Source organism: Xenia sp. Carnegie-2017, unplaced genomic scaffold (assembly GCF_021976095.1).
Source record: "Xenia sp. Carnegie-2017 unplaced genomic scaffold, XeniaSp_v1 HiC_scaffold_16, whole genome shotgun sequence".
NCBI lineage: Eukaryota > Metazoa > Cnidaria > Anthozoa > Malacalcyonacea > Xeniidae > Xenia > Xenia sp. Carnegie-2017.
Genome location: NW_025813469.1, coordinates 911263 through 938717, shown reverse-complemented (window position 1 = coordinate 938717; position 27455 = coordinate 911263). Strand labels below are relative to the sequence as shown.

At 33.8% G+C, this 27455-nt stretch overlaps 9 protein-coding genes and 1 long non-coding RNA gene across 14 annotated transcripts; 6 read left to right on the top strand and 4 right to left on the bottom strand.

Annotated features, from left to right (window-relative positions):
- The first annotated feature begins 313 nt into the window (after nt 1-313).
- LOC124437655 (rhophilin-1-like) lies at nt 314-5583 on the top strand. Of its 3 annotated transcripts, XM_046987630.1 has the most exons (12): nt 315-601; nt 1470-1624; nt 1958-2075; nt 2178-2256; nt 2370-2447; nt 2684-2917; nt 3085-3145; nt 3231-3322; nt 3408-3503; nt 3578-3657; nt 3743-3809; nt 3923-4051. In XM_046987630.1, the coding sequence occupies exons 4-10, from the start codon at nt 2200-2202 to the stop codon at nt 3599-3601; spliced, it is 642 nt and encodes a 213-aa protein (XP_046843586.1). In that variant the 5' UTR covers nt 315-601; nt 1470-1624; nt 1958-2075; nt 2178-2199; the 3' UTR covers nt 3602-3657; nt 3743-3809; nt 3923-4051. The 3 variants fall into 3 exon arrangements, with proteins under 3 accessions (XP_046843587.1, XP_046843586.1, XP_046843585.1); XM_046987631.1 differs by lacking the exon at nt 1470-1624 and having other exon boundaries at nt 314-601; XM_046987629.1 differs by lacking the exons at nt 315-601; nt 1470-1624; nt 1958-2075; nt 2178-2256; nt 2370-2447 and adding exons at nt 4215-4311; nt 4407-4483; nt 4585-4728; nt 4864-5583 and having other exon boundaries at nt 2827-3145; nt 3923-4143.
- Nucleotides 4884-6116, bottom strand: LOC124437101 (guanine nucleotide exchange factor MSS4-like). The gene is made up of 2 exons (XM_046987120.1): nt 5869-6116; nt 4884-5533 (listed from the first exon to the last, which is right to left on the bottom strand). Exons 1-2 carry the CDS (start codon nt 6016-6018, stop codon nt 5258-5260), a joined length of 426 nt encoding a protein of 141 aa, XP_046843076.1. The 5' UTR covers nt 6019-6116; the 3' UTR covers nt 4884-5257.
- Nucleotides 6117-6303: 187 nt separating this feature from the next.
- Nucleotides 6304-11096, top strand: LOC124437651 (1-acylglycerol-3-phosphate O-acyltransferase ABHD5-like). Of its 2 annotated transcripts, none has more exons than XM_046987622.1 (5): nt 6304-6447; nt 6573-6649; nt 6725-7249; nt 7330-7441; nt 10630-11096. In XM_046987622.1, exons 1-5 carry the CDS (start codon nt 6410-6412, stop codon nt 10913-10915), a joined length of 1038 nt encoding a protein of 345 aa, XP_046843578.1. In that variant the 5' UTR covers nt 6304-6409; the 3' UTR covers nt 10916-11096. The 2 variants fall into 2 exon arrangements, with proteins under 2 accessions (XP_046843578.1, XP_046843579.1); XM_046987623.1 differs by lacking the exon at nt 10630-11096 and adding an exon at nt 7505-8008.
- Nucleotides 11097-11360: 264 nt separating this feature from the next.
- LOC124437657 (1-acylglycerol-3-phosphate O-acyltransferase ABHD5-like) lies at nt 11361-13984 on the top strand. Of its 2 annotated transcripts, none has more exons than XR_006945793.1 (5): nt 11361-11957; nt 12097-12256; nt 12404-12926; nt 12993-13104; nt 13171-13984. XR_006945793.1 is itself a non-coding variant. In XM_046987633.1 (5 exons), the coding sequence occupies exons 1-4, from the start codon at nt 11926-11928 to the stop codon at nt 13042-13044; spliced, it is 684 nt and encodes a 227-aa protein (XP_046843589.1). In that variant the 5' UTR covers nt 11364-11925; the 3' UTR covers nt 13045-13104; nt 13171-13984. The 2 variants fall into 2 exon arrangements, 1 of the variants encoding a protein (XP_046843589.1); XM_046987633.1 differs by having other exon boundaries at nt 11364-11957; nt 12097-12173.
- Nucleotides 13530-17318, bottom strand: LOC124437648 (copine-3-like). Its single transcript, XM_046987618.1, is given in 16 exon segments — nt 13530-13870; nt 13996-14068; nt 14135-14258; nt 14261-14297; nt 14397-14524; nt 14606-14657; nt 14794-14848; nt 14914-15047; nt 15121-15180; nt 15248-15334; nt 15908-16006; nt 16077-16253; nt 16324-16395; nt 16471-16539; nt 16832-17011; nt 17075-17318. Coding segments are annotated over 16 exon segments (1617 nt in total). The 5' UTR covers nt 17246-17318; the 3' UTR covers nt 13530-13771.
- A 47-nt stretch (nt 17319-17365) lies between these two features.
- On the top strand, nt 17366-18378 carry LOC124437661 (30S ribosomal protein S17-like). Its single transcript, XM_046987636.1, has 2 exons — nt 17366-17492; nt 17595-18378. The coding sequence occupies exons 1-2, from the start codon at nt 17397-17399 to the stop codon at nt 17817-17819; spliced, it is 321 nt and encodes a 106-aa protein (XP_046843592.1). The 5' UTR covers nt 17366-17396; the 3' UTR covers nt 17820-18378.
- Nucleotides 18379-18498: 120 nt separating this feature from the next.
- Nucleotides 18499-21367, top strand: LOC124437098 (probable E3 SUMO-protein ligase RNF212). Its single transcript, XM_046987119.1, has 10 exons — nt 18499-18901; nt 18985-19049; nt 19158-19232; nt 19302-19355; nt 19425-19541; nt 20229-20304; nt 20437-20494; nt 20643-20735; nt 21041-21090; nt 21185-21367. Exons 1-10 carry the CDS (start codon nt 18784-18786, stop codon nt 21310-21312), a joined length of 834 nt encoding a protein of 277 aa, XP_046843075.1. The 5' UTR covers nt 18499-18783; the 3' UTR covers nt 21313-21367.
- On the top strand, nt 19266-19718 carry LOC124437544. The gene is made up of 2 exons (XR_006945756.1): nt 19266-19355; nt 19425-19718. It is a non-coding gene; the product is annotated as an uncharacterized LOC124437544 (long non-coding RNA).
- LOC124437538 (putative sodium-coupled neutral amino acid transporter 7) lies at nt 21282-23797 on the bottom strand. The gene is made up of 8 exons (XM_046987499.1): nt 23350-23797; nt 22956-23154; nt 22514-22628; nt 22356-22445; nt 22207-22270; nt 21877-22139; nt 21605-21804; nt 21282-21533 (listed from the first exon to the last, which is right to left on the bottom strand). Exons 1-8 carry the CDS (start codon nt 23641-23643, stop codon nt 21373-21375), a joined length of 1386 nt encoding a protein of 461 aa, XP_046843455.1. The 5' UTR covers nt 23644-23797; the 3' UTR covers nt 21282-21372.
- Nucleotides 23798-23913: 116 nt separating this feature from the next.
- Nucleotides 23914-27389, bottom strand: LOC124437543 (putative sodium-coupled neutral amino acid transporter 7). Its single transcript, XM_046987503.1, has 8 exons — nt 26914-27389; nt 26352-26550; nt 25651-25765; nt 25402-25482; nt 25197-25263; nt 24850-25112; nt 24590-24789; nt 23914-24481 (listed from the first exon to the last, which is right to left on the bottom strand). The coding sequence occupies exons 1-8, from the start codon at nt 27205-27207 to the stop codon at nt 24312-24314; spliced, it is 1389 nt and encodes a 462-aa protein (XP_046843459.1). The 5' UTR covers nt 27208-27389; the 3' UTR covers nt 23914-24311.
- Between the last annotated feature and the right edge of the window lie 66 nt (nt 27390-27455).

Genomic DNA, 27455 nt, shown 5'->3' with positions numbered 1-27455 from the left:
GGTCACGAAAATGGAAATATGAGATCTATGCTTCCGGAAACAATTATAAAGCGATTGTTAAATAATTCCTATGTCACCAACTCAGGTAAACAGATGGAATTAACTATCAATCATGATTCATCTCGACTCTAATAAAAATATACCTCACCCCCCATTGGTAGAACATTCTTCAACCCACAATGCAAGTTCGCATTTTTTTTTCCCAATTTAGACACTACATTTGCTGTAAACCGATATGTTTGTCTTCATATGTGCTTATGACGTCAAGGAAATATTAATTACACCTTGAAATAAAAGGTCAAGAAAAGTGTGAGAAATCTTTCAATTCGACCGTCGTAATAGGAAACACTGTTGTTGGCGTAGCACACAACTGGAAGATTTATTGACAGCAAGATTGTACTAAAGAAGCTTTCTCGTAGATTGTATTAGAATAAGATCATACATCTCGAGCAATCTCTGTCAAATCAAATATTGGAACATTGGCAAGTCAACTCTAATACTGACCATCAATAGAAACTTATATCAAACAAACTTCGGCATCATGACGACTAGGAAAATATCTTTAAGTGATAAAGAGAGAGAAATACTGAAACATGACGAGGTAAGATGTAAGATTGAGTTGCTACTCATACAAGTTATATTTTTTCTGCGAAAAGCAAACTTGTCAGAGTGTGGTGTATGTCAGCATTGAAATCCGTATTTTAAAGCTTCTTTATACGCCAATGACGTTAAAAAAACTCACAGCAATTCATTGTCAAGTTCATTAACAATACATTCTAAGTCTAAATTATCTGTGGTGGTAAAAATTACCTTAACAGGCAAAGAAAGCTACAGACAAAGAGACAAATGAAACAAGCAGTGCATTTTGTACATAGACTATTTGATATGAAATTATGAAGTTAGAGCAATATTGTTGTCTCTAGTTACATGATAAAATCCAGGAACTATTTATCACTAGCGCGTCGTTATTGACGGACGGAATTGTTGTAAATGAAAGTGGATATAGGATATAGCAAATTTGATTTCCATTTGCAATATTTGTTAAAACATTAGTAAAGTCTGCTCGCCGTATGTTGCGGAACTTAGAAAGCATTATGACACAAAAACCGGAAGAAATTAGGCATAATAACACTTAGTAAATGAAGATTCGGATCAAGTGCGCGACTAATAATTAAAACAACCAAAAGAATAAGGTGCCGCTTAATAACAATCAGTTTATTTAAACGTAATTGCTGCAGATATCGGCAAAATAAAGATGCATAAAAAAAACAAATCTTATCGATTTGAAAAATAATCCATTCAGATTTTAAATTTCAGAGGAATTGTCTGGTTATAAATAGTCATGATAGAACATTGTGCTGAGACGACTAAAATCTTCACACAAATCATTTTGGCTGGAGCCCAGATACTCAATGGCCGTGTGTGAAAATTGTTGAAGAATTTTAAAAATTTTTTAAAAATTTCAATAGGATAACTATACGCAGTTTCTAACCATTGACCCACTAAGAATGACTTTACGTGGAGCGGCTCAGGTGAAAAGACAACAGCTGAACAAACAGATCTTTAAAAATCTGCGCTTACGTGATGGAGCTGAGAAGATGGTGCAAGCTATGGATGGTCAGCGGTAAACGCTCATCTCCTTCCTCCTTTACATAGATAGTTAGATATACATATATTTTTTGATTGCGTAGGTTTTTCAAAATACAAACGTTACAAATAAATTAAAAACATTCAAAATGTTGAAAATGAAAATATTAAAATATCGACCAAACATTTATCTACATAAGTGGGCAATTATAAGCACGTTTTTGTCTTAAACTATATTTTTTCTCGTTTTTAAAAAACAAGGGACTATTTAATACATGGTTTTCATTCATAATGTGCTAGATACTACGGCGGGCATCACTCTCCAAAATGTGACGTAACATGTTTGAACTGATCGATGTTTCTTCTGTAGTGTCAAGAATAAAACATCCAAGACACATTGCTTCAGGAAATTAGTTTATATGATTCTCGTCTGAGGTTTTATACAACGAACTCGCAAATCTACGAAGTTCGTTTGATATTTATCAAAGGTTTGTAAGAACACTGAGAAGTTAAAGTTGATGTCCTTCATTCATTTTAACATAAATGCTACCTGTCCAATATATAAATCAAACAATACTATATATTTGCAGTGCTAAAAGGACTGGATTTCCGATGATTGCAATATCTTTGAAAGACACGTTGAACATTGAATGGAGAGGAGAAATAGAAGTAGGACTTAGTTACTCCTAAACTATACATATATTTATAAGTTGAGTTCCTGTAAAATCGTAATTACAGGCCTGTTTAACTTAACGTTATTTTCGCGTTTCAACTTTCGACAGGAGATGATTCAACACCATTACAATGAAGACCCGAAGACTTTTCGTGATGAAATTGAACGTTTGATTGACCTTAGGAAGGTATGTAAAATTCTAGTCTACACGCATTTTGCTGAAATACCTGTTAACCACACACACTGTCTACCATTACCTACCATTTAAAACGAGGAAGAATATCTACTTAAGTTGTGATTTACCGAATATTATATAAGCCTCAAGAGGAGATACCTACAACGATAAAATGATCGGTATAGAAGCAAACATGCTCAATTCAACAAAATGTATATCTTTAGATGTTGTTCTTTACTTTGTTCCAGAAAGTCCAAATGCCAGAAAGAAACGAAAATGGAGTAAAATTACTGTACGAATATTATAATCAGCTTATATGGCTTGAAAAACGCATGTTTACCAACCAAAAGTTTTCAGCAATACAGTTCATTTGGTTCGACTCGTTAACAGCGCATCAAACAGCTAACGAGTCAATTGCTTATGAAAAAGCAAGCATTTTGTTTAATATTGGAGTGCTTTGGACACAAATAGCGGCAGCAAAAGTAAGTCAGAGTTATTTTATCATTCTTATCCACGATTTGCCGCTCAATCTCTTCCTCGTGTCTTAAGGCTATTAAGATTGAAGAGTGTTAAGTCTATGACAATATCTGTGATTTTGAAAAAAACGCAACTCCCACTGTGAAGATAACATTTATATTAATTTTCACAGGAATTCAATTCGGAAACGAAATCGACACAAGAAGCAATCACTTCATTGCAAAAAGCTGCCGGTAAGACCGTGAGCTCAGCATGTGTTTTTTTCCTCATTTTGCTCCATCATTAAGATGAAAAAACTCAAGAAAAAATCTTTCCTAGGTATTTTCAGGTATCTTAAGAGAAGCGTTCGCGAAAAGTTTAGTAAAGACTTGACGAAAGACGTGCTCGAAATCTTGGAAGGTATCTTTAAGGTAAAAAAACTGGCATTCCTCAAAAATAACTCTCTTGGAAGAATAATGTTAAGTTGTACTTGATTTTCGTTGAACTTGTTTGTAGCTACAAGCCCAAGAGTGCATCTTGAATTCAGATATGCAGGAACCAGAAAAGGAAGATGTGCAATCTTATAATATTTTGGCAAGAGAAGCAGCGCAGGTTTGTAACAAGGAAACACCACAAAGGTCTGGTGGAGTAAAATGGAAAGTGATGTTTTTTATCATAATTTTCAGTTATCTGAAGATACGAAGCATTAACAAAGTCAATGTCTGAAGTCGCAAGTATCCCACCATCTTGGTCTATTTTAGCTGAGGTGAATAAAATAATAACAAAATATTACTGCTAAAAAGGCGGTAGCTTTAATTAACTGATGATGAAATTTCCTGTGAATTATTCAGGTGAAATCCTTACACTTCAAAGCCACTTGCCATTACTATGCGGCGTTAATATTGCTTCAAAATTGCGGTAAGTGTTCTACACATACAAACACACGCCCTTTATACCTTAAGTGGCAAAAAAAGTTGAGTTTCAATACAAAAGATCATAGCTAAATACAAAGACCTTTTTTTCTGGTGTAGATCCGGAGTTCACAGATTGCGAGAATAATACATTTGACAAAGAACAAAACAGATTATCTGCTTTGATTGAGCTCAACAAGATTGCAACATGGCTAATGAACGAGGACAGTAGAACAAATGAGGCAAAAAGTCATATGAAGAAAGCTTTAATGATCGAGGAAACTGCCAAGGAGATTACTAAAAATGATCGTTTTATCAATAAACTAAGCTGCGTGCATAAGGTAATATCTAAAATTAAACGATGATGAAACGGGAAAAGGTGTTGACCATTGTTTTTAATTAATCTACCTAGGCTCTGCACACTTTTTCAACTCAAATCAAGAACAAACTTTCTTCAGTTGATGTGTCAGGCAATCTAAGTGACATCGAACCGGCCAATGAAATTAATTGTAAGCGTGAATGTGATTCAAATGAAAGTGAAATCCTTCAATTCATATAAAGAATAACAACCAAACAGCAATGCATTCATCATTTCACAAAACAGGTTCCACAGATAGAAAGGATAAGATTATTGAGCCAGAAGTCAAGAAATACCCAGTTCAAGATATCTTTGCTGCACTTGTAAGCCAAACTATAACAAGCTTTTCTAAGCAATGTTCTCAATAAAAGAAAGTTAAGAGGTAATTTCTTCATACATTTCTTCATACATTTCTTCATTCTAGGGTCCTGTCATTGCTTTCAACTCAAAAATAAAGTATCACTCCAAAAAAACTGTTACGTTAAATCGCGATGAGCACGAAGGTCTGGGTATATCAATACGTGGTGTAGGACCAACGATAATAAGCAAATTAAACCAGAGGGCACAGGTAATACTTTTGATTGGATTTTCTTTTGGGAGATCATGTTGCGCACTTGCTTTTATGCTTTAATTTTTATTCTCTGATCCACAACTATCTCTTTTTTATCCCCCTCAAATTATCATTTACACTTTGCATTAAAAGGATCTTGGAGTACGAGCTGGTGATGTCATAATATCAGTGGGAGATTTTACTGTGAAACATTACAATTATAAACAAGTGTCACAATTTATACAGAAATCAGGAGAATCTGTAACATTAACTCTAATGTCACCAGTACTACCTAATGTGATCTTGAATGTATTATAGTAAAAAGGAAGAAAATGCCTTGAAATCCTAAGCATCATTCAACATATTTTGATGCACATACTATTCATAATATATGCACAAATATAGATATTATAGAGTCATTAAATTTTATGAAACATCTTGTAAATACATACTTAAAAGCATGATCCTTTGTAAAAATGGCAAGTTCAAGTTGGACTTCTTGTGATTTTTGATATAACAATGGTTGTGCATTTACGGTGTTGATAAATCAACGATATTTAACTCGGCTCAAAGCAACATAATGTTTTGATTTATCTTCAAGGTTAACAAAACCAATAGGGCCTATCTCACAATCGGCACAAATCAAATATTTTGTTGTGCCAACAGTTTTTGTAAAGCCGACATTTTCAAATGTGAACATATCTATGACTAACCAATATTGGGAAAGCAGTTCTCTCTGATTCAACTGGTACTTCATGTTTTGCTGTTGCCCGAGGAAGCACATACTAAAAATAAATATAATAAACAAATTTCTTCCATTCTGTTATTTTAAAAGCATATATGTAAATGATAAAATCATCCTTTTTCAGGCTAGTTTCTAGTTTCTATTCCTTCTTGGCCCCAGTCCTGTCGACATTCTAACACAACATTCACAAACACTCTATTCTAAAGTTGAAAAACTACGCATCTACATAGAAGAATCGCCTTTGAAATAATTGCATATACAAGTATATATAAAGTTAGAGAAATAAAATACATTACATAAATTAACTATATCAAATGAGGAGAGTGAATTCCTTGCTTCGACAAAACAGGTGAGATTTGACGAAATTAATATATTTTCATGGTTGGAGCGGAATGCTATAAAGATTAAATTACCTCTTTCTCCAAATATTCACCTTTATTCGGTGGTAGAATCTTTGAGTCACAATATGGACATAGAAGCCATTTTCTATTTTTCTTATTTGAGGAATTAACCAACTCCGATGTATCGATTAACTTTTTCTTCGCAAACTTCTTCGGCTTCATCAGCTTCTCCTAATTCACCGTCCATTTGGAAATTTCATTCAGTGAAAATATGAAATTATTACAAAGTTACTTGTTACTCGTGCACTCTACAATTTGTTAACTTCAAAGTTCAATTTATTATATTCATATTGTACTATCAATTACATATATACATCTATTGTACATAACTGTACACAACTGCACTGCATGATCACGTTCATGCCATACAAATTCCTCGTGAATCCCAATGGCCCAGCCTGCGGAAGTTGTAATGACGTAAAGTTAATATCTTACTTATCTCACTAAACAGGCAAACACACACAAATGACACAGCATATTCTAACGTTAAAAAACAACGTATTTTCATTCTTACAATTAATTGACATCTACTAAACGAAATTGCAATATTATTATGGAGGAAGAAGAACATATTGAAACTACGAGAAGTCGGTGGGTGACGATTATATGTAACTATATTTTCACTAACGGGATAACCGGAATTTTTAATACTCTACGTACACCAGTGTCCGATACAGTCATAAAAATTCTGCTTTTATTTGTATTGTTGATTGTAGTTGGTTCTCAGGTTGGTTCCGCTGGTGTCCAACTTCAGACGAGTTACTTCGATCTGCTGAATCAAGAATATTAAAAAGTATGTTGTGTAGGATTATATTATTGACATGTAATCTTCACTCACCATCACTAATTAAATTAATTTTTTTTTTAGAATTGAATGTACCCTATCGAGGACGATTTGTCACTGATAGCAATCAAAATAAGATACGGACTGTAACATTTAATCCTGATGGACAAAAAACACCAATCTTAATGGTACACGGATTTGGTGCAGGATTAGGATTATGGACATTAAATATCAAAGAACTTTCAAAAGATCGGGCCGTGTATACTTTTGATACATTAGGATTTGGCCGTAGTGACAGGCCAAAAATTGATAGTGATCCCAGTGTTGTGGAAGAGACATTCGTAGATTCTATAGAAGCTACAAGAAAAGAGTTAGGATTAAATAAGTTTGTCTTGTTAGGTCATAGCTTTGGTGGTTACCTTGCTTGTGCTTACTCTATAAAATATCCAGATCATGTCATGTCTTTGATCTTGGCTGATCCCTGGGGATTTCCTGAGAAGCCACAAGACTGGAATAAATCAAGAACATTGCCACTTTGGATCAGGATGGCTGTGACAATCATGCAAACATTTAATCCTTTTTCTTGTTTAAGACTTGCTGGACCACTAGGTATTTATTATTATTTTTTTATTTGTTGGTGTCTGAAACAATCTTTTGAATATTGAACTAGTCATTTACATACATTGAAGGTCCACGTCTTGTGCACAGATTTCGTCCAGATTTAGAAGAAAAGTTTTCAGAACAATTTGATGATGATACAATATTAAATTATGTATACCATTGTAATGCTCAACACCCAAGGTAAGTTGGTAGTCATGTACTCTTATATTAGAATACATCTACATTAAAAGCATATTTATGTAGTGGAGAGATGGCAATGAAGAAGCTATCTTTACCATATGGATGGGCAAAGTTTCCTATGGTTAATCGAATGGGTGATCTACATAAGCGTATGAGGATTACAATGTTGTTTGGTGAACAGTCATGGATATTAGATCAATATTTGAAGACATGGGACTACAGAACCTTGAGCAATACTCCATTCATGTCCTTAAAGATGCGGGCCATCATGTGTATGCTGATGCAGCTCCTGAATTTAATTTAAAAGTTTTAGAAGTAGCTGAAACTTGTGATAAAGAAACATTTTAGTCACCTAAACAGACAACACTTTATCTTTTATGTCCAGCTAGCTAAGCAGCCGAACCTCTTGTACATATGCACAGATATTAGGCAGAATTTTGTAAAATTTGAAATATGTATACTTATTAATTGAAGGAAATCTTATGGCTTTAACTATAAAGTAATGAAAAAGGTCAAATTAGTGCAGTAAAAAGGTCACGAAATACTGCATTTCTTTAATGAATCGAACTTACGTAGTTTTAATTAATGACGTAATAATACAACTGTGGGTTATGACCATTGAGTTCTATAATAACTGGAGCGGCTAACTTTACTGGGACGAGGACGCCATTTTTTTGGCGTTGTCAGATATCTAAGGCCGTGCTTCAGATAGCCGCTCCAGTTATTATAGAACTCAATGATTCCATATCTATGGCCAAGATTTCCCATGATGCATCGTATTAAAGAACTTAATCAAGAGGTAAAAGTTTTCATGCTGTTTGGATCAAGAACTCATATAGATGCAAGTATATCCAATGACATCAAAGAAATCCGACCAGAACAATTTGAGATTTATAGTGTTAAAAATGCAAGCCATCCTGTTTTTGCAGATAGGCGAAATAAATTTAACAATATAGTAATTGAAATCTGTCAAAAAGTCATGACTACATGAATTTTTGTATTACAAAATCACAGTTTTTGCGTTTCTATTAGTTCTACAAACTTTTGATTCGAGCAAAATTTTTGTGAAAGGGACAGAACAACCGGCAAAGATATTTAATCCTAAAAAGTTTGTCTTCTTGGCTTTATAATGGCAGGAAATTGAGATGGTACAAGGTCGACCTGCATGGTTTTGAAACAAACTGGAGATTATATGATGCTGCTGCTTCTTTAAAAATGTAGAAATTCTACAGAATCCTACTACTGCTACCAAAATTTCATCTGCAATGATGTTTATGGAAGATTGCTACAAATTTACTTATTTAACAACACTTTGTTATTCACATCGCTAATATCATAATTTCAAATTACGTCTTTATTATATCAGTGAAGAAACAAAACAAATCGACATAGAAAAATAATCAGAAAGACATTTTGATGAACAATAGTAAGTTGAAAACGGTATCATCAAACTCTACGAGATGTACATCATCAAAATATGCGAATTAAAGTACCTCTGTTGTCATTAAGCGAAACAAAGTTTTCAACCAGTTCCTATGTGAACAACTTCAATATTGATGAATATGTTGAAGATATGAATACCTTTGTTCTTACTTTGTTGTAAATTTGTAATTTTTAAGTATTCATCTTCTAAAAATACCTCGCAGAGCTGAAATTGTTCAATACAACCTGCCATCTTATTTTTCAGTCGTTACAAAGCCAAAAAAACAGAGCTTCAGGGTTAAAACTCTCTACCGGTTTTCCTCTACATGTCATAAAAAATTTGCCTCAATCAGAAGTTTGTAAAAGGAATAAAAACGCGAAAACTGTGATATTGTAGTACAAAAGTATAGTAAAGTTGAACCGAACACCCCAAGAAGCCAGTAGCAAATGATCGATCTTCCGGCTTCGATCTTCGCAAAAGATGAGTTATCCAGTCTAATATACGTATCAGTGGTGAATACCAAAGCCCAGCCTAAGGAAGTTGTAATGACGTAAGGGTAATATCTTACTTATCTCACCAAACAGGCAAACACAAATATTAATGACACAGCATATTCTGACGTTAAAAAACAACGTATTTTCATTCTTACAATTAATTAACATCTACTAAACCAAAGTGCAATATTATTATGGAGGAAGAAGAACATCTTGAAACTACGAGAAGTCGGTGAGTGAAGATTATATGTAACTATATTTTCACTAACGGGATAACCGGAATTTTTAATACTCTACGTACACCAGTGTCAGATACAGTCATAAAAATTCTGCTTTTATTTGTATTGTTGATTGTAGTTGGTTCAGCTGGTGTCCAACTTCAGACGAGTTACTTCGATCTGCTGAATCAAGAATATTAAAAAGTATGTTGTGTAGGATTATAATATTGACATGTAATCTTCACTCACCATCACTAATTAAATTAATTTTTTTTAGCATTGAATGTACCTTATCGAGGACGATTTGTCACTGATAGTAATCAAAATAAGATATGGACTGTAACATTCAATCCTGATGGACAAAAAACACCAATCTTGATGTTACATGGATTTGGTGCTGGATTAGGATTATGGACATTAAATATCAAAGAACTTTCAAAAGATCGGGCCGTGTATACTTTTGATACATTAGGATTTGGCCGTAGTGACAGGCCAGAAATTGATAGTGATCCCAGTGTTGTGGAAGAGACATTCAGATTCTATAGAAGCTACAAGAAAAGAGTTAGGATTAAATAAGTTTATCTTGTTAGGTCATAGCTTTGGTGGTTACCTTGCTTGTGCTTACTCTATAAAATATCCAGATCATGTCATGTCTTTGATCTTGGCAGATCCTTGGGGATTTCCTGAGAAGCCACAAGAATGGAATAAATCAAGAACATTTCCACTTTGGTTCAGGATGGCCGTGACAATCATGCAAACATTTAATCCTTTTTCTGGTTTAAGACTTGCTGGACCACTAGGTATTTTTTATTATTTCTTATTTGTTGGTGTCTGAAACAATCTTTTGAGTATTGAACTAGTCATTTATATACATTGAAGGTCCACGCCTCGCATGCAAATTTTCCCAGATTTAGAAGAAAAGTTTTCAGAACAATTTGATGATGATACAATAGTAAATTATGTATACCATTGTAATGCTCAACACCCAAGGTAAGTTGGTAGTCATGTACGCTTATATTAGAATACATCTACATTAAAAGCATATTTATCTAGTGGGGAGATGGCATTGAAGAAGCTAGCTTTACCATATGGATGGGCAAAGTTTCCTATGGTTAATCGAATGGGTGATCTACATAAGCGTATGAGGATTACAATGTTGTTTGGTGAACAGTCATGGATATTAGATCGAATATTTGAAGACATGGGAATACAGAACCTTGAGCAATACACCATTCATGTCCTTCGAGATGCAGGCCATCATGTATATGCTGATGCAGCTTCTGAATTTAATTTAAAAGTTTTAGATGTAGCTGAAACTTGTGATAAAGAAACATTTTAGTCACCTAAACAGACAACACTTTACCTTTTATGTCCAGCTAGCTGAGCAGCCAAACCTCTTGTACATATGCGCAGATATTAAGCAGAATTTTGTAAAATTTGAAATATGTATACTTAGAAAGCCTTCTAATCGATAAATACAAGCCTTCACTTAATGTGCAAGGAAACTCCATTCCACTTAACCTCTTTTAATTTCTCTTTATTTTACTTCCTAACTTCCTTATCATATATCCATTTGACACCGCCTTCTTTAGTAGTAATTTAACACCTTTTTGTAAATATAATATCTTGTCTTAACATCCTATTTATTATTTGTCTGAAGATGTCTTGAGTAAAGACAAAACGTTACAATAAATTTAATTTTACAATTTGTTTTCTTTGGTCTATTTCTATGGCTCTGATCAGAACTTTATGTTGGGCATTAATTTTTATTACACGAAATCTTATGGCTTTAACTATAAAGTAATGAAAAAGGTCAAATTAGTGCAGTAAAAAGGTCACGAAATACTGCATTGCTGTAATGAATCGAATTACGTAGTTTTATTTAATGACGTAATAAGACAACCGTGGGTTATGACGTCCAAATATGGGCTGATTACGTAATTGCAACAGCAGTGTCGTATGTCATGCACGTCTGCACGAGTGAAACCATCACTGACCTTCGCAAAACAAATGCCGCATGTGTTCTTGTTTATGAAACCAGAAAATGTGGAAATAAATTTTCTTGGGCAACATAGTAATCGTCAAAAAAAATCCAAATTAAAATACAATTGCAATAATGTTTTAATCAATATTTGAAGGTTGAATCGTTATTTTGACTGGCTAAGTTTTGTAGGCGAGACATACGCCAGGTCTGCGTGTTTACATCGTCATAGATAGCGGTGAGAACAAAACCCGGCGCTTCAAAGATTTCTTAAAACGATAAATATACGACGTTTTAATGAATAATTCTCATAGCAGCATGTCAAAATACTTCAATTTTGATGTTGCTGGATTTTAACATGCCACGCAATGGCTGAAACATCGCTCACTTCTCAAGAAAGGTGAGATAACCTGAAATAATGGGCGTTGTGTTTAGCTAAAATTTGTTTTAAGCACGTGAAGTAGTCATGAAGGTCGTTGTCAGCGTACCATGTACATCTTAACAGCTCATCTTTCTTTTCTTTTTAATTTTCCCCAAAGTTGGTGGTGGGAATGGTTGAAATGGTGCCCAACGTCCGAGCAGCTTTTAGCCGATGCCGAGTCGAGAGTTCTCAGCAGTGAGTCTTGCTCTTAATTTAGTTCTTCTTGAGAAGTTTAGCATCCAAAGAGCTTGTTTAGCTCGCCATTTCAATCTAAATAGGTGAAAAGAATTGTTTATGATACGTGTTTGCATTAATTATTCGTATTGGTTATTTAATCCATAGAGTATGAAAAGAATTTATAATTTAATGTCATGCCTTATTTAAAAATTCATTGAAAAAACTTTGTTAATTTTCTATATTTGTAGGTGTGGATGTACCTTACGAAGGAAAGTACATAACCACATCAAAGAATAATCGGATATGGACTGTAGTCTTCAATCCAAGTGGTTCTAAGACCCCTGTTTTGATGGTCCATGGTTTAGGAGCTGGTCTTGGAATATGGGTGATGAATATTAAAGAGCTTTGCAAAGATCGACCTGTTTACACATTTGACTTGTTGGGATTTGGTCGTAGCTCACGGCCGGATTTTGATGAAGATCCCAAGTCTGTTGAAGATGCATTCGTTTCATCAATAGAAGATACAGTGATTGGTCTGGGGTTGGACAAATTTATCATAATTGGTCATAGTTTTGGTGGATATTTGTCATATGCATATGCAATAAAACATACTCAACATGTGAAATCATTAATACTGGTTGACCCTTGGGGATTCACAGAGAAGACTCAAGATTGGAAAAGCAATGTGCATGTGCCAAAGTGGATCAAAATGATGGCAGCTATGTTAAGCCCTTTCAACCCATATGCCATACTACGTTCGAGGACCATTAGGTATTTCAATTACTGAGCAATTAGTACATCAACTTGGTGTTTTCTTAAACCAACCTTTCATTACAGGACCTGCAGTTCTTCGAACTACACGACCAGATTTAGAAAAAAAATTCATTAGTATATTTAGTGATGACACAATACCAAATTATCTTTATCATTGCAATGTTCAAAATCCAAGGTGTGTGTTGTGTGATTTTATGTCTTTTTCTTTACTATAAAGTATAAACAGCATTTCTCTTATTAGTGGGGAGACTGGGTTCAAGAGGTTAACCATTCCATATCTATGGCCAAGATTTCCCATGATGCATCGTATTAAAGAACTTAATCAAGAGGTAAAAGTTTTCATGCTGTTTGGATCAAGAACTCGTATAGATGCAAGTATATCCAATGACATCAAAGAAATCCGACCAGAACAGTTTGAGATTTATAGTGTTAAAAATGCAGGCCATCATGTTTTTGCTGATAGGCCAAATGAATTTAACAATATAATAATTGAAATTTGTCAAAAAGTCGAGACTACATAAATTTTAAATTTTAAAAGTAAACATATTTTTAACCGCACAGGTTTGCAGGATCTTAATTAAAGATGGGTTTGAAAAATAATTACAAAAAAGAGGAGTTATATGACTACAAAATATAATATGTAGGCATTCATTCCTCGTTTATTTATGTAGATTTAGATTAATAGTTATACAAGCTAAATAAAGATTATTATATTAAAATTAGACTATACAATTCCCTGAGTTATATCACAACAGTGACATTCTCGACCCTATACTAAAATTCTTGATGTTAACTACATGTAAATTACTAAACGATACAACATAGACTGTCCTCAGTATCTCTCACCTTGATATTGGAGAGATGTTTTTGGAACGAAAATACCCAGTTACCTGTTCTGGGATTTCAGCTAGAACACATTTTGCCAATTCAGCAGGTGAAGACTAAAGAAAAAATTCCTTGGTGATGACATAAATTTTAATGACAAAAGTCATCATTAAATTTATATGCAAAAAATAATAAACTGACGTGCATTTTAGTAAACCAATACTAAACTATCAATGCTTACATTTTTGAAGTTACGAAATGGAACAAATTGAACAATGTCTCTTTGTGCGGCCTTTCCCCAAGATGTAGTTAACCTGAGGGGTAAAGAGAGAAATCCAGGCAACGCTCATGACACAACTAGTGACGATAATTATACATACAGCTTATCATCAGAGTCTAGTTCCTCCATCATTTCAAAGTCTGCTGCACCAACACCTACAATAATTATTGACAAAGGAAGACCTGACCCTTCAACAATTGCACTTTTTGTTTGATCCATGTCCAAATAACACCATCAGTTAAAATTAGAAGAATATGGTAGCTCTATAATTAATAACAATAACAATGTACAACATGTGTAACAATGTACTTGGCCTTTTCTACACTAATAAGTAAAAATGAACTGCTCGAAAAGGTACATACGTCAGCACTAGCTATTGCTTGCTTAGCAAAGGCAGCCACATGATTGATAACTGGTGAAATGTTTGTTGGACCATACAGAGTGACATTGTATAAACATGACTGGTAAGCTGCCATGATACCTTGAATACCTTATGAAATGCAAACATGTTCTCAGATCCAAAATTCTCATGTTAACAAGAAACTAGACAACAGTTTGTAAGTCAACTCACCATTGCAATAAGGATTCTGTGGATTGAAGTTTAATGCAAACATATGGGAGACCTAAAGCAGATTTCAAGAAAATTATCACAAGTTTAGACAGACACAATCAAAAACAGTTAATATGACTGGTTATAGCTACATTTTCATTTAAATAAAAATCAGCACAACATCAGCTTTAGTAGTTTTTCCAACATACCATATTTGTAGGAGGAAGTCTTGCACCAAAACCATAGCAAGGATAAAGATTATCTCTAAAAAAGATATAATAATAATCATTTAAATCAAGATCACTCAACCAAATAAAATGTATACACACCTGTCATAATCCTGGATTATTTGTCCAACAGCAGTCAATGCCTTCATGTATTGATTTGGTTCATATGGATTGATATAATGAAGAGATGTATGTTGTAATGGATGTCCATTTGATGCAGTGAAGTCAACAGCAACCTTTACATGAAAACATCTCAGTATTTGTCTTTGATTATACGTAAAATGAAAATAGACATGACATTGCACTCACAGAGAAGTTCAGCTGCACACCAGATGAAATGTAGTCCAAAAATGAATGACATTTTATTATCTGAAAAATAAAACAATTGTTTTGAAGAAATCAAAAACTGGTGTTACAAATTACTTTCTATTAATACCTCGCATTTTGATAAATACACCATGCCTGAATTATCATAATTCTTTTTTTTCTTTTTCTTTTTCATGTTGATACATGCCCAAGAAAGCTGCAATACAAAGTTTGGTAGAATACTTTATTACATACACATATCTACGTACCAGTGTGCGAATTAACGGTGTGCAATGTGCAATTTGCACATCGTTTTAGCTAAAATGAAAACAATTGCACATCTCTTTTTTAAACGATGTGCAAAAATCAGTGGTTTTAACCAAAAGCACTGTCGTAAATCATGAATTTGTTCAAGTTTAAAAATATTAATTTAGCAATTAGCGCTATATAATAATTAACGTAATATCGATTTGATTATGCCTCTAAAGAAACACTTTTGTCAAAAAAATTGCACATCGTTTTTCTGAACTAATTTGCACACTGCTACATACACACTAAAATTTCGACTTGCTTCTTCGAGCCTACAATATAAATAACTTCATTATTCTGAAGAAGGCTCAAAGCATCGAGTTGAAAGCTAAATAAAATTATTTATAAAATCCGGAGCAACTTCTATTTTTCAAAAATAATGACTGGATTACCAATCTTAAAGCCTACACATACAAAAACACAGATAAATGTTTATGCAAATATAAAGATATGGTTTGAAAAAGTAAATATTTCTTCTAACTTCATTCCATTGTTTTGCATTTTTCATCTCATCCAGGTCTGTTGAGAATTGTCCAATAAAATCGCGACTTCCATCACTGTTCCAATCATAGCAATCAACCTTTGAAAGTAAAAGAAATAAAAAAAATACACATGTTTCATAAGCAACTCAGCAATTAGCAGCCCCCTACCTTAATTATTCTCTTGAAATCTGCATTGCATAGATTTACAACTTTCACTTGAAAAGGTCTCCACAATGGCTTCAACGTATTTTTCACAACTTCTGTTCGATGGACAACCACAAAACTTCCATCTTCATTAGCTCTTGAGAACTCCAAATATGGATCTGCTTTACCAAAGAGGTCCTTAAGAAATGAAAGAAAGTTTTAAGTAACATTCAAAAGAAGACACTGAAATTCTTCTTTAAAAGACTAACCTTTTATCTAAATGCTGAGCTCGGAATATTAATTCAACCAGGTCCTGATTGGATGAAAGTTCTTCAGCAGTTATCTGAATGGCATGAATACATAAATAATCAAAAGAAGTAGAGCAAAGACTAAAGTAGTAAAGTTTGAGATTCCTTACAACAATAGTGCCAGCATTAGTTTTGCCAGGAAAACGTAATGACTTTGTATATTTTTGAGAGCTGACAAGCTAAACAAAAGTAAAAAGTTGTTGTGGTCATTTGGTACAAGCAAGTTATAAATTTTGACCAAAGATAAAGACTTGAATGAAATCAATGGTACAGGCAATGTTTTTTCATTGGTGGTCAAAATACATTTCAAACATGATCACTACATTTAAGCACACTTACTTATAGTACAAGTGAAGATTATTGTTGAAAATTTTATATGGGAGCATAGGAGGGTTTCTCCCACTTGCTGGTGTCATTAAATACAGTCATATCCCATGGTGATTCCAAACAACTATAGATGGTAAACATTACCTGACCTAATGTACATTCAATGTCTCCAAGAAAATCAGACTTTCTGATGTCAGCCTTAATATCATCAATGTCGAACACAGATATTTTCAGTTTCTGAAGCTCTTCAAAATGGTAATCCAATGTTATTGATTTTGCAAAATCCGGATTGAGAGTATCCTTAATCTGTTCTGTTCTACCGATCTGGAAAACACATTTGAAAACTTATTTAAAAATTAAATTATAATACGCTATCTCTTTCCATACCTCAGTCCACTGACTGCCTGTGAAAAGGTAGACGACAACCAAAGGATCAGACTTGGAGAGCAAATCTTTATCTAACAAGTTTCGACATGAAATAGACAATTGGACTTTGGTAACAAGATTTGTTGGCGTCGACGTTGGTAAAGGCGGAGCCGAAGGGTAAGATTGTGCCATTTAGTGGTAAATAACTGAAAATTACATTGAGAAATAAGATGAATACATCCCGTAAAACAAAGTGGTGAAATTTCTGTACACAATTTTACAGAAGAAAAATTTGTATAATTCAAATACTTGATGTAACAATATTTATATACGAGTTTCCAACATGGCGCAGTTTTTGGGAAGGGTGATTGGTACAAAAATGGATAAAACAGCAAAAGTTTTGGTGACAAAATTAAAATTACACCCGATTGTAATGAAGGTATGTTACACAAAGGCAAAGGATTTTTGTAAATGTGAAATCGATACATCTTTAATTCAAATATCGTCTTCTGAAGTTAATACTTTTTTTTCCTATGCGCAGTATTACAATCATAGAAAAGTCTACTTCGCCCACGATGAAAATAACGAATGCAGGACAGGTGATATGGTTCTTATTAAAGTTTGCCCAAAGATGAGTAAACACAAACGATTTCGAATCCTCGAAATCTTGGAAAAAGCACCTTTGGTTATAGATAGTGACTCAGGAAAAGAATACTTACAAGATAACAGAGAAGATTACCGCAATGTATCCAACTTTAAGAAGTAAAAATGATGGTTAATGTTGAGAAAAGTAAAAAACGTTCAGTAGATAGTCCTAGAACGGTCGAACGTTCCCTCAAGCAGCCGTATGGCTAGATTACAACGCGTCTTGACCATTAAATTCTTCATGTTTGGTTGTGATTGGGTTGAATATTGATTAATTTTGAGCTCTTGACGTTGAATTCAATATTTCTTTTACTTGACATTTTCAACAATACCCTCTTTATTCACTTTGTAAACGTCTGTCAAATGTAATGAACGTCTCGATGTCTCCGTGGTATGTGTAGTTGGTCTTAGCTGCCTTAAAAATATTTATTAAAAATAAACCGATATAATATTATTGTGAATAAAATTTATTTGAATTCACTTTTTACTGAATATAATTACGAATAAGAAAGCATGAAATAAACTAGCGTTCTGCAACGTTAAGAAGCCTATTTCTGGGAGAAAAAGAGCAATAGCCATAGCCTAACTGTTGCATTTTTAAATAGAATCAAAAGATGAAGTCCCATTTTACAATTATGAAATAATACAAATGCATCAAAATTAAACTAAATCCTTTTTAATTTTGTCTTATTTTTTGCTTGCTCTGTATATTTAAGTGTTACATGGATACCCCAGCATGCTCCTCTTTTTTAATTTCAACATATTCAAAAACAAAGTAGCTTGCAAAACACTCACACTCTATTATACCTTTATTAATTTTTTCAATTCTGCAACTGCTTTCTCTTTGCCTAAATTTTTAATATAGTGAATAGTGAATACTGAAATTTTCACAGGAAAACACCAACTGACCTCACTATTCTTGTGGAGTGTCAGAAACATTTTTTCCCGCCTTTTTTCAAGAAATGAAGATGGCCGCCAAACAAAGGCGAAAACTAGATAAATAGAAGAAATGAGAAACAATAGTAGTGCATGGCTCGTCTAAAACAAATCCACGAATCGTCTCCACATTGAGAGGATTCAGTGGTATGGATTGGATTCATTGTAATACCTGTTTTGTACAACCAGCCAACAATAAAAAATTTTTTTTGACAAGCTGTGGTCATGTTTTTTGCCATGAGTGCATAGAAGGTACGTTGAGTTGCTGTCAATCCTTATGTTTCTAATATATTTATGTATATATACATAAGTTTAGTAAGTTGGCGTACTTTCCTTCTCGTACATTTCAGCTAGCACCACACATAAATGCGTTGTTTGCAAATCTTCCTGCAGCGTAATACCATTAACCTCGAACGTAAGTCTTGCTCTGTGTATAGTTTTATTATCTGCGCAAATTATACGTGCTCTGCTACCAGAACAAAGACATGACTAAAATATAAATGATCATGACTATTTTACACAGCTAAAACCAGAGGTAGAAATGTATTTTATGGATCCAGTGGAGTTATTGAAAAAACAATTGAAACCCTATTTTCAGGTATCCCAGTGATTGAAAATATCAGTTTAATTGATGCACAGTTAAATTTAACAATTGCATTGGAACTAGGTTTTAGAGTTTCAGAAATCGCACAGAAAACGTCTTGCGTCGCATTTTCAAAAGGTTTGTGCTTATATAAAATACGATATAATCCCAACTTCTTTTAATCTTTCATTAACACTACGTATTTAGATGAACGCCTTGAATAATGGTTCCAGTCAAGGTGGAAGACAATACGCTGACATGGAATATGAAATTAAAAAACTTCAAGATGAAAATAGTACAATGAAGAAAATGTTAGGAGTAACGGTATGTTTTTCTTCAAGAGTCTCTCATAAAATATCTTTCCTTGCCACTGATGTTTCGTAAGTATGAATTGAAAATATCGAAATATATGGCTGGGTCTTTACTACATTTTTTTAATCGCACAGAACGGAGAAGCAAAAGACAGGCCAAATGTGTCAAGGTGAAAAAGCCATAACCAATCAAGCTAAAAAAGAAATAAAAATTTTACTAGTCCATATTTTTATATCCATTTTTTTTTCAACTACTGAAGACAAGGCACACCTCACAACTCTCAAGGAATGACCTCAGGTTCCCAATCTTCACATCGTCGGGGTAGAAACATTAAACTCTTTTAAATAGTTCACTGATATTCTTACAGTGTATAAATTATTGTTTGTTCACATGATCAATCTTAGTTTACGAATGATTCATAAGGAAAGGGTATAATTTTTTCGCAAGGTGCTTATGGTAATAACATTCCTCATAATCCAATATCACCTTACTCAAGATCAGCTCCAGTCACGTGAGTACAAATCTAACCCTTACAAACATCTGTACAAATTGAGTTTTAATCGTGTTGACTTCATTTACTGCAATTCAGTCCACAAATGCTGACTATGATGAAGGGACAACAACGTGATGTAAGACTGATTTTTTATCACCTGTTTACATTTTAAATGTCGTGTGAATAAAATCTTATGCTTTATGTAGACACCTAGAACGCCAGCTGGTCCCATACGACTGACAGTAAGAACGCCACCATCTAATGGAATGATAGGAAAAATAGGTACAACATGTGCATATTGAAAATATTACATCAAAAATATTCTCTTGCTCAAATGAAGATTGATTAAACTCATTAGTGAGAATATGTGATGTCTTGCATCGACGTCATCATTTCGATTATGTTGTTATATAGGAACATCGCCAACAGGAAGACAGCGTTCTACACCAGGAATTGTTGCAAATTTATTGAGGTAAGAAACAGGACTCAGTGATCACATAAAGAAATACTTTTTTCTCGATGGTAGAGATGTCTACATCAACATTATGCGATTATTTCTCACGGTAATGGAACTCTACCTTCAATTATCTTTACCATGATAAGGTGATGTTTGTGGTTAGGGTTAGGGCAGATAACACACCCGGAGCGGGCAACGAAAGGACTCAAAATGCATCAAGAATGTCGTCACGTGATACTCCAAGTTCGCAGATGAGGTATATCGTACAATATTAAATTTCTTGTGGGGATTTTTTCAATATTAATTTCCAAATAAAAATACTATATTGGTTTGAAATAATAGTTCTAGAAAGCTGAGTAAAACATGACATTAAACATTTTGCTTTATGCCTTCAGTCAATCCAGTAGTCACTGCAGTCAACCAATGTCATGGACAAGCAGTCAACATTCTATATACAACGGCTTAGAAAAAGGTTTGTCGATGACATTATTGTGCAAACCAGTTAATTGAAAAGAGTAGCACCACCTTGCAAACATAAGTTGCATTCTCTTGTTTTCATAGCAACAAATCAAAGAGGTATTTCAATACCACACAACCGACGACAGATACATGTATGTAACATATTACTGCAAAATAACTAGAATATTGGATCGTCGGTTGTAAGATTTTGTCAGTACTATATTTAAAAAATATTGTTGGTTTTAGGTAAATCATCAGTCACGTTAGGGTCATTAGGACAAGCAAAGACAAGAAACTGTAAGACTCCGCGGCGTTTAAAAAACAAACTCAGCCAAAGCAAAAATTTAGAAAATAGATTATCATTAATTTGTTAAGTATCTTTCTAAATTACTTTTCTTAATTCATGCGAATAAAGTTATTTGTTCATAACATTTTCACCCTCTAGTCTGTAAATCAGTGTATATTGCCAAAGTAATGGTAGAAGCAAACACGAAAACCCCAAGGACGACGTACACAACACCTAATATTATACCTAACTTCCTTTTTATCTCCATTGCTTCTTCTTCTTGCAGCATTTGTTGAATAAGGCAGAGTCCTGAAATTGAATACAGTTGTTTCATTTTCGATTCTTGAAATTGACGTAAAAACAAAAGAACATAATAATACCAGGAAATGTGAAAATAAAATGAGCAGCTAGAGATCCGAGAATAGCAATTGAGTTTGAAATCGTTGGAACGACCAAGGCTATACCCAAGCAACTGAAAAACCATACAAATGACGTCATCACACGGCGACAATTCTTGTAGTTTTGAACCTGTGCTGGCGTGAGCATGCGCAGTTTTAACCATAGACCAATCACGGCTGACCTATTGCAACAAATGTAAATTGGAGGAGGCATGACAAGGAAATAAAACATGAATACGTTCATTTTACGATACCTTCCAACAAAGTGAAAGATGGCAAAAGTACTAAAAACGACTAGCACCGTGAAAATCCGCGCAAAATCAACCAAAATGTCTCCATGGTGATAGTTGTTAAGGATATCACTGTTAACATTACTTTGAAATGTCAGGTAACCAAAGCAACCAGTTAATGAATACAATATGTAACATAACAGCGTCGCCACAAGAACAACAAGACCAAATCTTTTTACAGTTGGACGAAGTATCTCTGTATGAACTGCAACAGCTGCAACATGACTCTAAAAACATAAATGACTATCATAATTTTTCAACAGTAATTAAAACATGCATGTGGGTAATTCTTACCTGAAAAGCAAAACAGATAACAGGAACAGTTGCCAACATTCTACCAAATGTGAATGATTTCGTGCTAGAATATAACAAAATGCAAACATTTTTAATCTACTTGTCTTTAGATGCAAAGGAAGAATATAAGCAAATTAAGTTATACACACCTTATATCATTGTTCTGGGCATAACTACCTACATAATACCGGAAAACCACAACAATGCAAACCGACACAGCACTAAATCCACCAAGTAAACTACAAAATTAAAAAGGCTAACTCACATAGAATGTTTGCCCACAGTAAAAAGAACAACTCATTTTTACCTTGAATAACTTAACCATTGGAGTTTTTCAGGAATACACAATGGTAAAATAAACACAACACAAGCAACTGTTATAACAATCTTCCTGTCAAAATACCAGGCTGGTTGATCAATGACTAAACAAAGAAAAAGAATTGAAATTGAAAAGGAATATCCTATTGAGTTCAACAAATGAGACTTCAAAGTTAAAATACATTGTCCTTCTTTAAAGTGGAATGCCATGCATTTCATGACAATAATACTGAGCTAGTACATCACTGCAATGAATTAATTATTTATAGTTAATCCACCAAGTCATATCACACAATCCATGTAGAACAAACTGAAAAGTAAGTAAAATGCAAAAAAAATAAGCACCCGCATTGCAAAAAGTGAAATCCTATGAGGAGACAAACTTGTCCAGTCTGGTATGTGACAAACAATATGCCGTCAATCAGTCAAACCTTTTGTAAGCTGATCACCAATCAAGATCATGTGTGTCACATTGCATCCAAACATGTAAAGTATAATATTTATTTGACAAATGACTTGAACAACAGGGCCACAATGCACCTTGACCATATCTTCATAGTTTTTTACTTGATAATGAAAACCACAATAACCAAGAATAAAAAAGGAACCAATGATGAAAAAAACAAGCACCTAAATACAAAAGAAAAACAAGTACAGTCGCGATTTAAAACTGCTCAAAGGCATCTTAACATATTTACTTTATTATAAACAACTATAAATTTGACGATATAATTTATTAAAAAAAATGCATCATTTATAATATTTAAAATTTGACATCGTTAATTAAAATTTATCTTTAAAGATAAAACAATACGATAGAATTACTGTTTGAAGTGACAAAGCGTTCACCAATCCACCGGTCTTTTCATAGGCGTAAGGAAAATTCAACAAGCCTACACCTAATGCAGCACAAGCTACAACGATTACAGCTCTGTGTAATGGCAGTCCATGGGATTGTACAAATTGTGATTCGACTGAGGAGTCGGTTATCACGGACGATATAAGGAGTCTTCGTTTATCTCCAAAGGAAGACTGCAACGCACCATATTTAATACTAGAATGAAGTTCGTCCTCATCGCCCGATTGAACTTTTGGTTGCATAAGTTTTTGTATGTTCATTTGATTTAACCCACCTCGTCTTTCAAATCATAACCATTACTAAACAACGAAACAATCAAGAAACTTTGATTACACAAATTAAATTATCATTCTTCCTTGTTTGCCCCATGGGTTGACATCTGACACCATCAAAGATATCGCAATTATAATTCTTATTTAAACTTTAAAAGTAAATCAAAAAAAGAACCAATAATAACTGGTATTGACCAATTTATTATGATACAACAAAATAAAAGAATGAAATTATATAGAATACTTAAGTAACCACAGTTCAAGCTAAAGTAAATGTTGCACACTAATCTCAACATTCTATATATTTTTTTAATAAATCATTCAAAGTAAAAAAATTTACAAGAATTGTGATATCAATTAGGTCAAAAAAATCAAACTTTGACCAAAATTCAGCTTCTTATATTACAAGAGACACGCGATGGTCATTTTATTGATACGGAAACCAGTCCAAAATGGTTATAGATTTGCTCGTTTTCGCCCCAAGTTACCCAAAAAACAGATATTTTTCAAAGACTAAAAGACCATAAAGAATATTTTCCTTGCTGTTGTAACTGGATTTGGTGAGTGAAATTTCAGGGAAACATATCTCTAGGTGCAAAAAATCATTGGTCATCCACGATACAAATGTACAATAAAGTTACAGCCATATCATTTGTCTATTTTTGTAAATTTACATGATTTTGTATTGCTATACACATGCTTTGGGAGAACACGACGACACCTAGAACGACATAGAAGATGCCAATAAGAAGAACCGCAAAGGATTTCATTTTGCTTGATGAAATAGACGTCTTGTAATTTATGACAACATGAACCAAACATAATCCTGGAGGGAAAAAAAACACGAAGAGAAGACATTAAAAGGACGACCACTCGGTCTGTAACGGGGGAAATAGCGATCTTCCCGCCAATGAGTTATAAAAATAATTCATACCTGGAAAAGTAAAAATAAAATGAGCATTAATGCTGCCAACAAAAGCGATTCCTTCCCTTATACTGGGAATAACTAATGCCAAGGCAATTGCCAAAGCGAACCACAACAAGCAAGCAATGATTCGCCGTCTTTCTCGTCTTTTTTCGATATCAACTGATCGTAAGCGTCGTACTTTCACCCACAGTCCAATCACTGCAGATCTATGAATCAAATTCGTCAAAAAGAAATTATCACAAGTTCGTCAAAAAGAAATTATCTACCTTCCGACAAAATGAGAAATACTGAACGTTGTTAAAAGCACAACAACAATAACGACTCGCGCAACCGTCACCAATTTGTCGTCAGAATCGTAATTGACAAGTATATCGCTGTCAACATTTTGACCAAAGGTTAGATAGCCGAACGCACCAGCCAACGAATAAATGACAAAGCACAATATCATGGCGAGAAGGGTAACAAACGAACATCTAACGACGGTTGGACGACGAAGCTCGGAAAAGACGGCAATTGAAGGTAGATGACACTAAAAGAAATGATCACATATTACACGAATCATATATATTGATTCTTCGATCATTGAGAAAGATGAGGCTGTGAGAAGACTTACCTGAAAAGCAAAACAGAACACAGGAATCGCCTCCAAAGAATCCGTCCATTTCTGTGGAGTTTGAGCACTAAAGGAAAATTTAACGCATATAAAAACACGTCAAGCTATGGTAATTGCTTTTTTCATGATAGATTCATTTGTCTAGGTTAACATAAGATTAAGCAATATATTATTTACGACGATAGCAGAATACGCATGTGTTCACCTTTTAAAAGTGTACTTTCCCACAGAATAACGTTGTACAATAACAAGAGCAATGAGCAAAGCTCCAGATCCACCAAACAGACTATGTATAAAAAAAATATGAAACAATTTTATTCCTCGCGAAGTAAAGGCACGATTAACAGATTTTTTTTGCTATAAATCTTTTTAAAAAAGTGACAGTGTATACAAAAATACATTGCAAAAATTCAATGACCAACATTCTTCGCAAAGCATTTGTCAAGATTCCAACCTTGTATAACTGATGATCCTCAGTCTCTTAGGAATACAAAGAGGCAATATACAAATTATAGCAACAGCAATAATGATAAATGTCCGATTAGTAAACAAGCCAGGAAAATCCAACACTAATAAAAGAAAAGGAATTGAGTCAAATTGACACAGTAACCTTAATCAAAATATTACATAATTCCTGTATCCACAAGACTGGAGTATAAAATTAAATCAGAAGACAACTAATAGAGAAAATGATTAAAACTATTCAGCTCTCTTCATCAGTACACTTATGACAAGGACAAAAACGAGAGTTAAATTTTCATCCCAAGAACAGTTTGGATAGAAACACAAAATCAGATCATAGTGATGAATTCAAGTTACAACAACACATAAAAACACGAGACTTAGGGGATGTACATGGATTTAAATTTAAACATTTATATGACTACTCGAAAGACATACACGAGACTAGAATACAAAATTAGAATTCGAAAACAACAGATAAAAACACGAGATTTAGGGGATGTATATGGATTTAAATTTAAACATTTGTGTGACTACTCGAAAGACATACGAGACTAGAATACAAAATTAGAATTCGAAAACAACAGATAAAAACACGAGATTTAGGGGATGTATATGGATTTAAATCTAAACATTTGTGTGACTACTCGAAAGACATACGAGACTAGAATACAAAATTAGAATTTGAAAGACCTTTAGTGAGTTGATCACCAATGACAATCAGATAAGTGACGTTCGCCCCAAACGTAGTAATCGGAACCAAAAGTTGAACTATTGTTTGCACATAAGAGCCGCAAAACACTAGGACAGTAGTTTCATACGTGTTCGTTTTCCCTATATTACAACAAAACGCTAAAATGGGAAATGCTCCGTAGATGAAGACAGCAAGAATCTAGAGAATGACACATGAACATTGCATGGTTATTTCATGAACTTTACACACAGTTTGTATTAGAAAAATAACGTCCAGAACAATATGAAAAGAACAATTTGAAGTCAGAAGACAGCCACCATTTTTATGAATTTCCAGAGATGGACTCAATGCATAAGAGACGCATGCAAAAACAAAAAACCTAAAGTCGTTTGTACATGCATAACATAATAGTAAATAAGATTACAGAAGATTTTAAAAGAGCTATCAAGCTAACTGTACAACTATTATGCAAAAAATAAATGGAAAAAGAAAAAACTAACAACACGAAAGTCAGTTTAAACAACAATTTGAAGGTGATAGTGAAAACATGCCAAAACATACCCCTTGTAAAAGGAGAGCCTGCACTATACTACCACATTTCTTGAACGCTTCAGGGAAATTTAACAGGCCTGCCCCAATCGCGCCATTAGCTATAATAAAAACAGCTCTGTACCATGGAAAACCATAATAATCTTTCACATCAAAGACTTCATCGCATATACTTTTGTTGAGATGTATCGTCTCGTGTGAATTGTCAGAGAGTAAATCTTCACTTTCCACAAAACCGAAAGAGGAATACGTTTTTTGAATGTTGCCTCTCTTGTAAAAGGACGAACTTTCTCTGTTAATAGACATACTGACAATTCTTTAAGAAAAAAAAGAGAAACTCAACAACAGTAAACAACGTGCTCGGTGGGCTACCAATTTCTGAAAGACGATAGAACATTGCGAGACAATTATAATGTCGCAATTGTCACAATATTTGTTTCAATTTCACGTGAATGTCTTCAAATACACCCATAAAGGATATTAAGGCTTGAGAAAGCGCCCTAGGCATGTCATGTTATAAATGCGTACATTCCGTATGGCTTGAGCGTGCAGTA

What these genes read in the sequence shown, in the direction of transcription:
- LOC124437655 (XM_046987629.1), top strand. Translation starts at nt 3,610, where the DNA reads ATGTCTGAAGTCGCAAGTATCCCACCATCTTGGTCTATTTTAGCTGAG. An exon ending in AATATTGCTTCAAAATTGCG is followed by an intron (nt 3,810 to 3,922) that starts GTAAGTGTTCTA and finishes TTTCTGGTGTAG; the next exon opens with ATCCGGAGTTCACAGATTGC. An exon ending in AAGATATCTTTGCTGCACTT is followed by an intron (nt 4,484 to 4,584) that starts GTAAGCCAAACT and finishes TCTTCATTCTAG; the next exon opens with GGTCCTGTCATTGCTTTCAA.
- LOC124437101 (XM_046987120.1), bottom strand. Translation starts at nt 6,018, where the DNA reads ATGAAGCCGAAGAAGTTTGCGAAGAAAAAGTTAATCGATACATCGGAG. An exon ending in GTGAATATTTGGAGAAAGAG is followed by an intron (nt 5,534 to 5,868) that starts GTAATTTAATCT and finishes CTTTTAAAATAA; the next exon opens with CAGAATGGAAGAAATTTGTT.
- LOC124437651 (XM_046987622.1), top strand. Translation starts at nt 6,410, where the DNA reads ATGGAGGAAGAAGAACATATTGAAACTACGAGAAGTCG. An exon ending in ATTGAAACTACGAGAAGTCG is followed by an intron (nt 6,448 to 6,572) that starts GTGGGTGACGAT and finishes TGTTGATTGTAG; the next exon opens with TTGGTTCTCAGGTTGGTTCC. An exon ending in TGTAATGCTCAACACCCAAG is followed by an intron (nt 7,442 to 10,629) that starts GTAAGTTGGTAG and finishes ATATTTATCTAG; the next exon opens with TGGGGAGATGGCATTGAAGA.
- LOC124437657 (XM_046987633.1), top strand. Translation starts at nt 11,926, where the DNA reads ATGGCTGAAACATCGCTCACTTCTCAAGAAAG. An exon ending in TCGCTCACTTCTCAAGAAAG is followed by an intron (nt 11,958 to 12,096) that starts GTGAGATAACCT and finishes TTTTCCCCAAAG; the next exon opens with TTGGTGGTGGGAATGGTTGA. An exon ending in CGAGTCGAGAGTTCTCAGCA is followed by an intron (nt 12,174 to 12,403) that starts GTGAGTCTTGCT and finishes CTATATTTGTAG; the next exon opens with GTGTGGATGTACCTTACGAA.
- LOC124437661 (XM_046987636.1), top strand. Translation starts at nt 17,397, where the DNA reads ATGGCGCAGTTTTTGGGAAGGGTGATTGGTACAAAAATGGATAAAACA. An exon ending in TACACCCGATTGTAATGAAG is followed by an intron (nt 17,493 to 17,594) that starts GTATGTTACACA and finishes TCCTATGCGCAG; the next exon opens with TATTACAATCATAGAAAAGT.
- LOC124437098 (XM_046987119.1), top strand. Translation starts at nt 18,784, where the DNA reads ATGGATTGGATTCATTGTAATACCTGTTTTGTACAACCAGCCAACAAT. An exon ending in TTGCGTCGCATTTTCAAAAG is followed by an intron (nt 19,356 to 19,424) that starts GTTTGTGCTTAT and finishes CTACGTATTTAG; the next exon opens with ATGAACGCCTTGAATAATGG. An exon ending in AGAAAATGTTAGGAGTAACG is followed by an intron (nt 19,542 to 20,228) that starts GTATGTTTTTCT and finishes TGCTTTATGTAG; the next exon opens with ACACCTAGAACGCCAGCTGG.
- LOC124437538 (XM_046987499.1), bottom strand. Translation starts at nt 23,643, where the DNA reads ATGAACATACAAAAACTTATGCAACCAAAAGTTCAATCGGGCGATGAG. An exon ending in ACGCTTTGTCACTTCAAACA is followed by an intron (nt 23,155 to 23,349) that starts GTAATTCTATCG and finishes TTTTGTATTTAG; the next exon opens with GTGCTTGTTTTTTTCATCAT. An exon ending in TTATCTGTTTTGCTTTTCAG is followed by an intron (nt 22,140 to 22,206) that starts GTAAGAATTACC and finishes TTATGTTTTTAG; the next exon opens with AGTCATGTTGCAGCTGTTGC.
- LOC124437543 (XM_046987503.1), bottom strand. Translation starts at nt 27,207, where the DNA reads ATGTCTATTAACAGAGAAAGTTCGTCCTTTTACAAGAGAGGCAACATT. An exon ending in GGAAAGTACACTTTTAAAAG is followed by an intron (nt 25,264 to 25,401) that starts GTGAACACATGC and finishes ATTTTCCTTTAG; the next exon opens with TGCTCAAACTCCACAGAAAT. An exon ending in TTTTATTTTTACTTTTCCAG is followed by an intron (nt 24,482 to 24,589) that starts GTATGAATTATT and finishes TTTTCCCTCCAG; the next exon opens with GATTATGTTTGGTTCATGTT.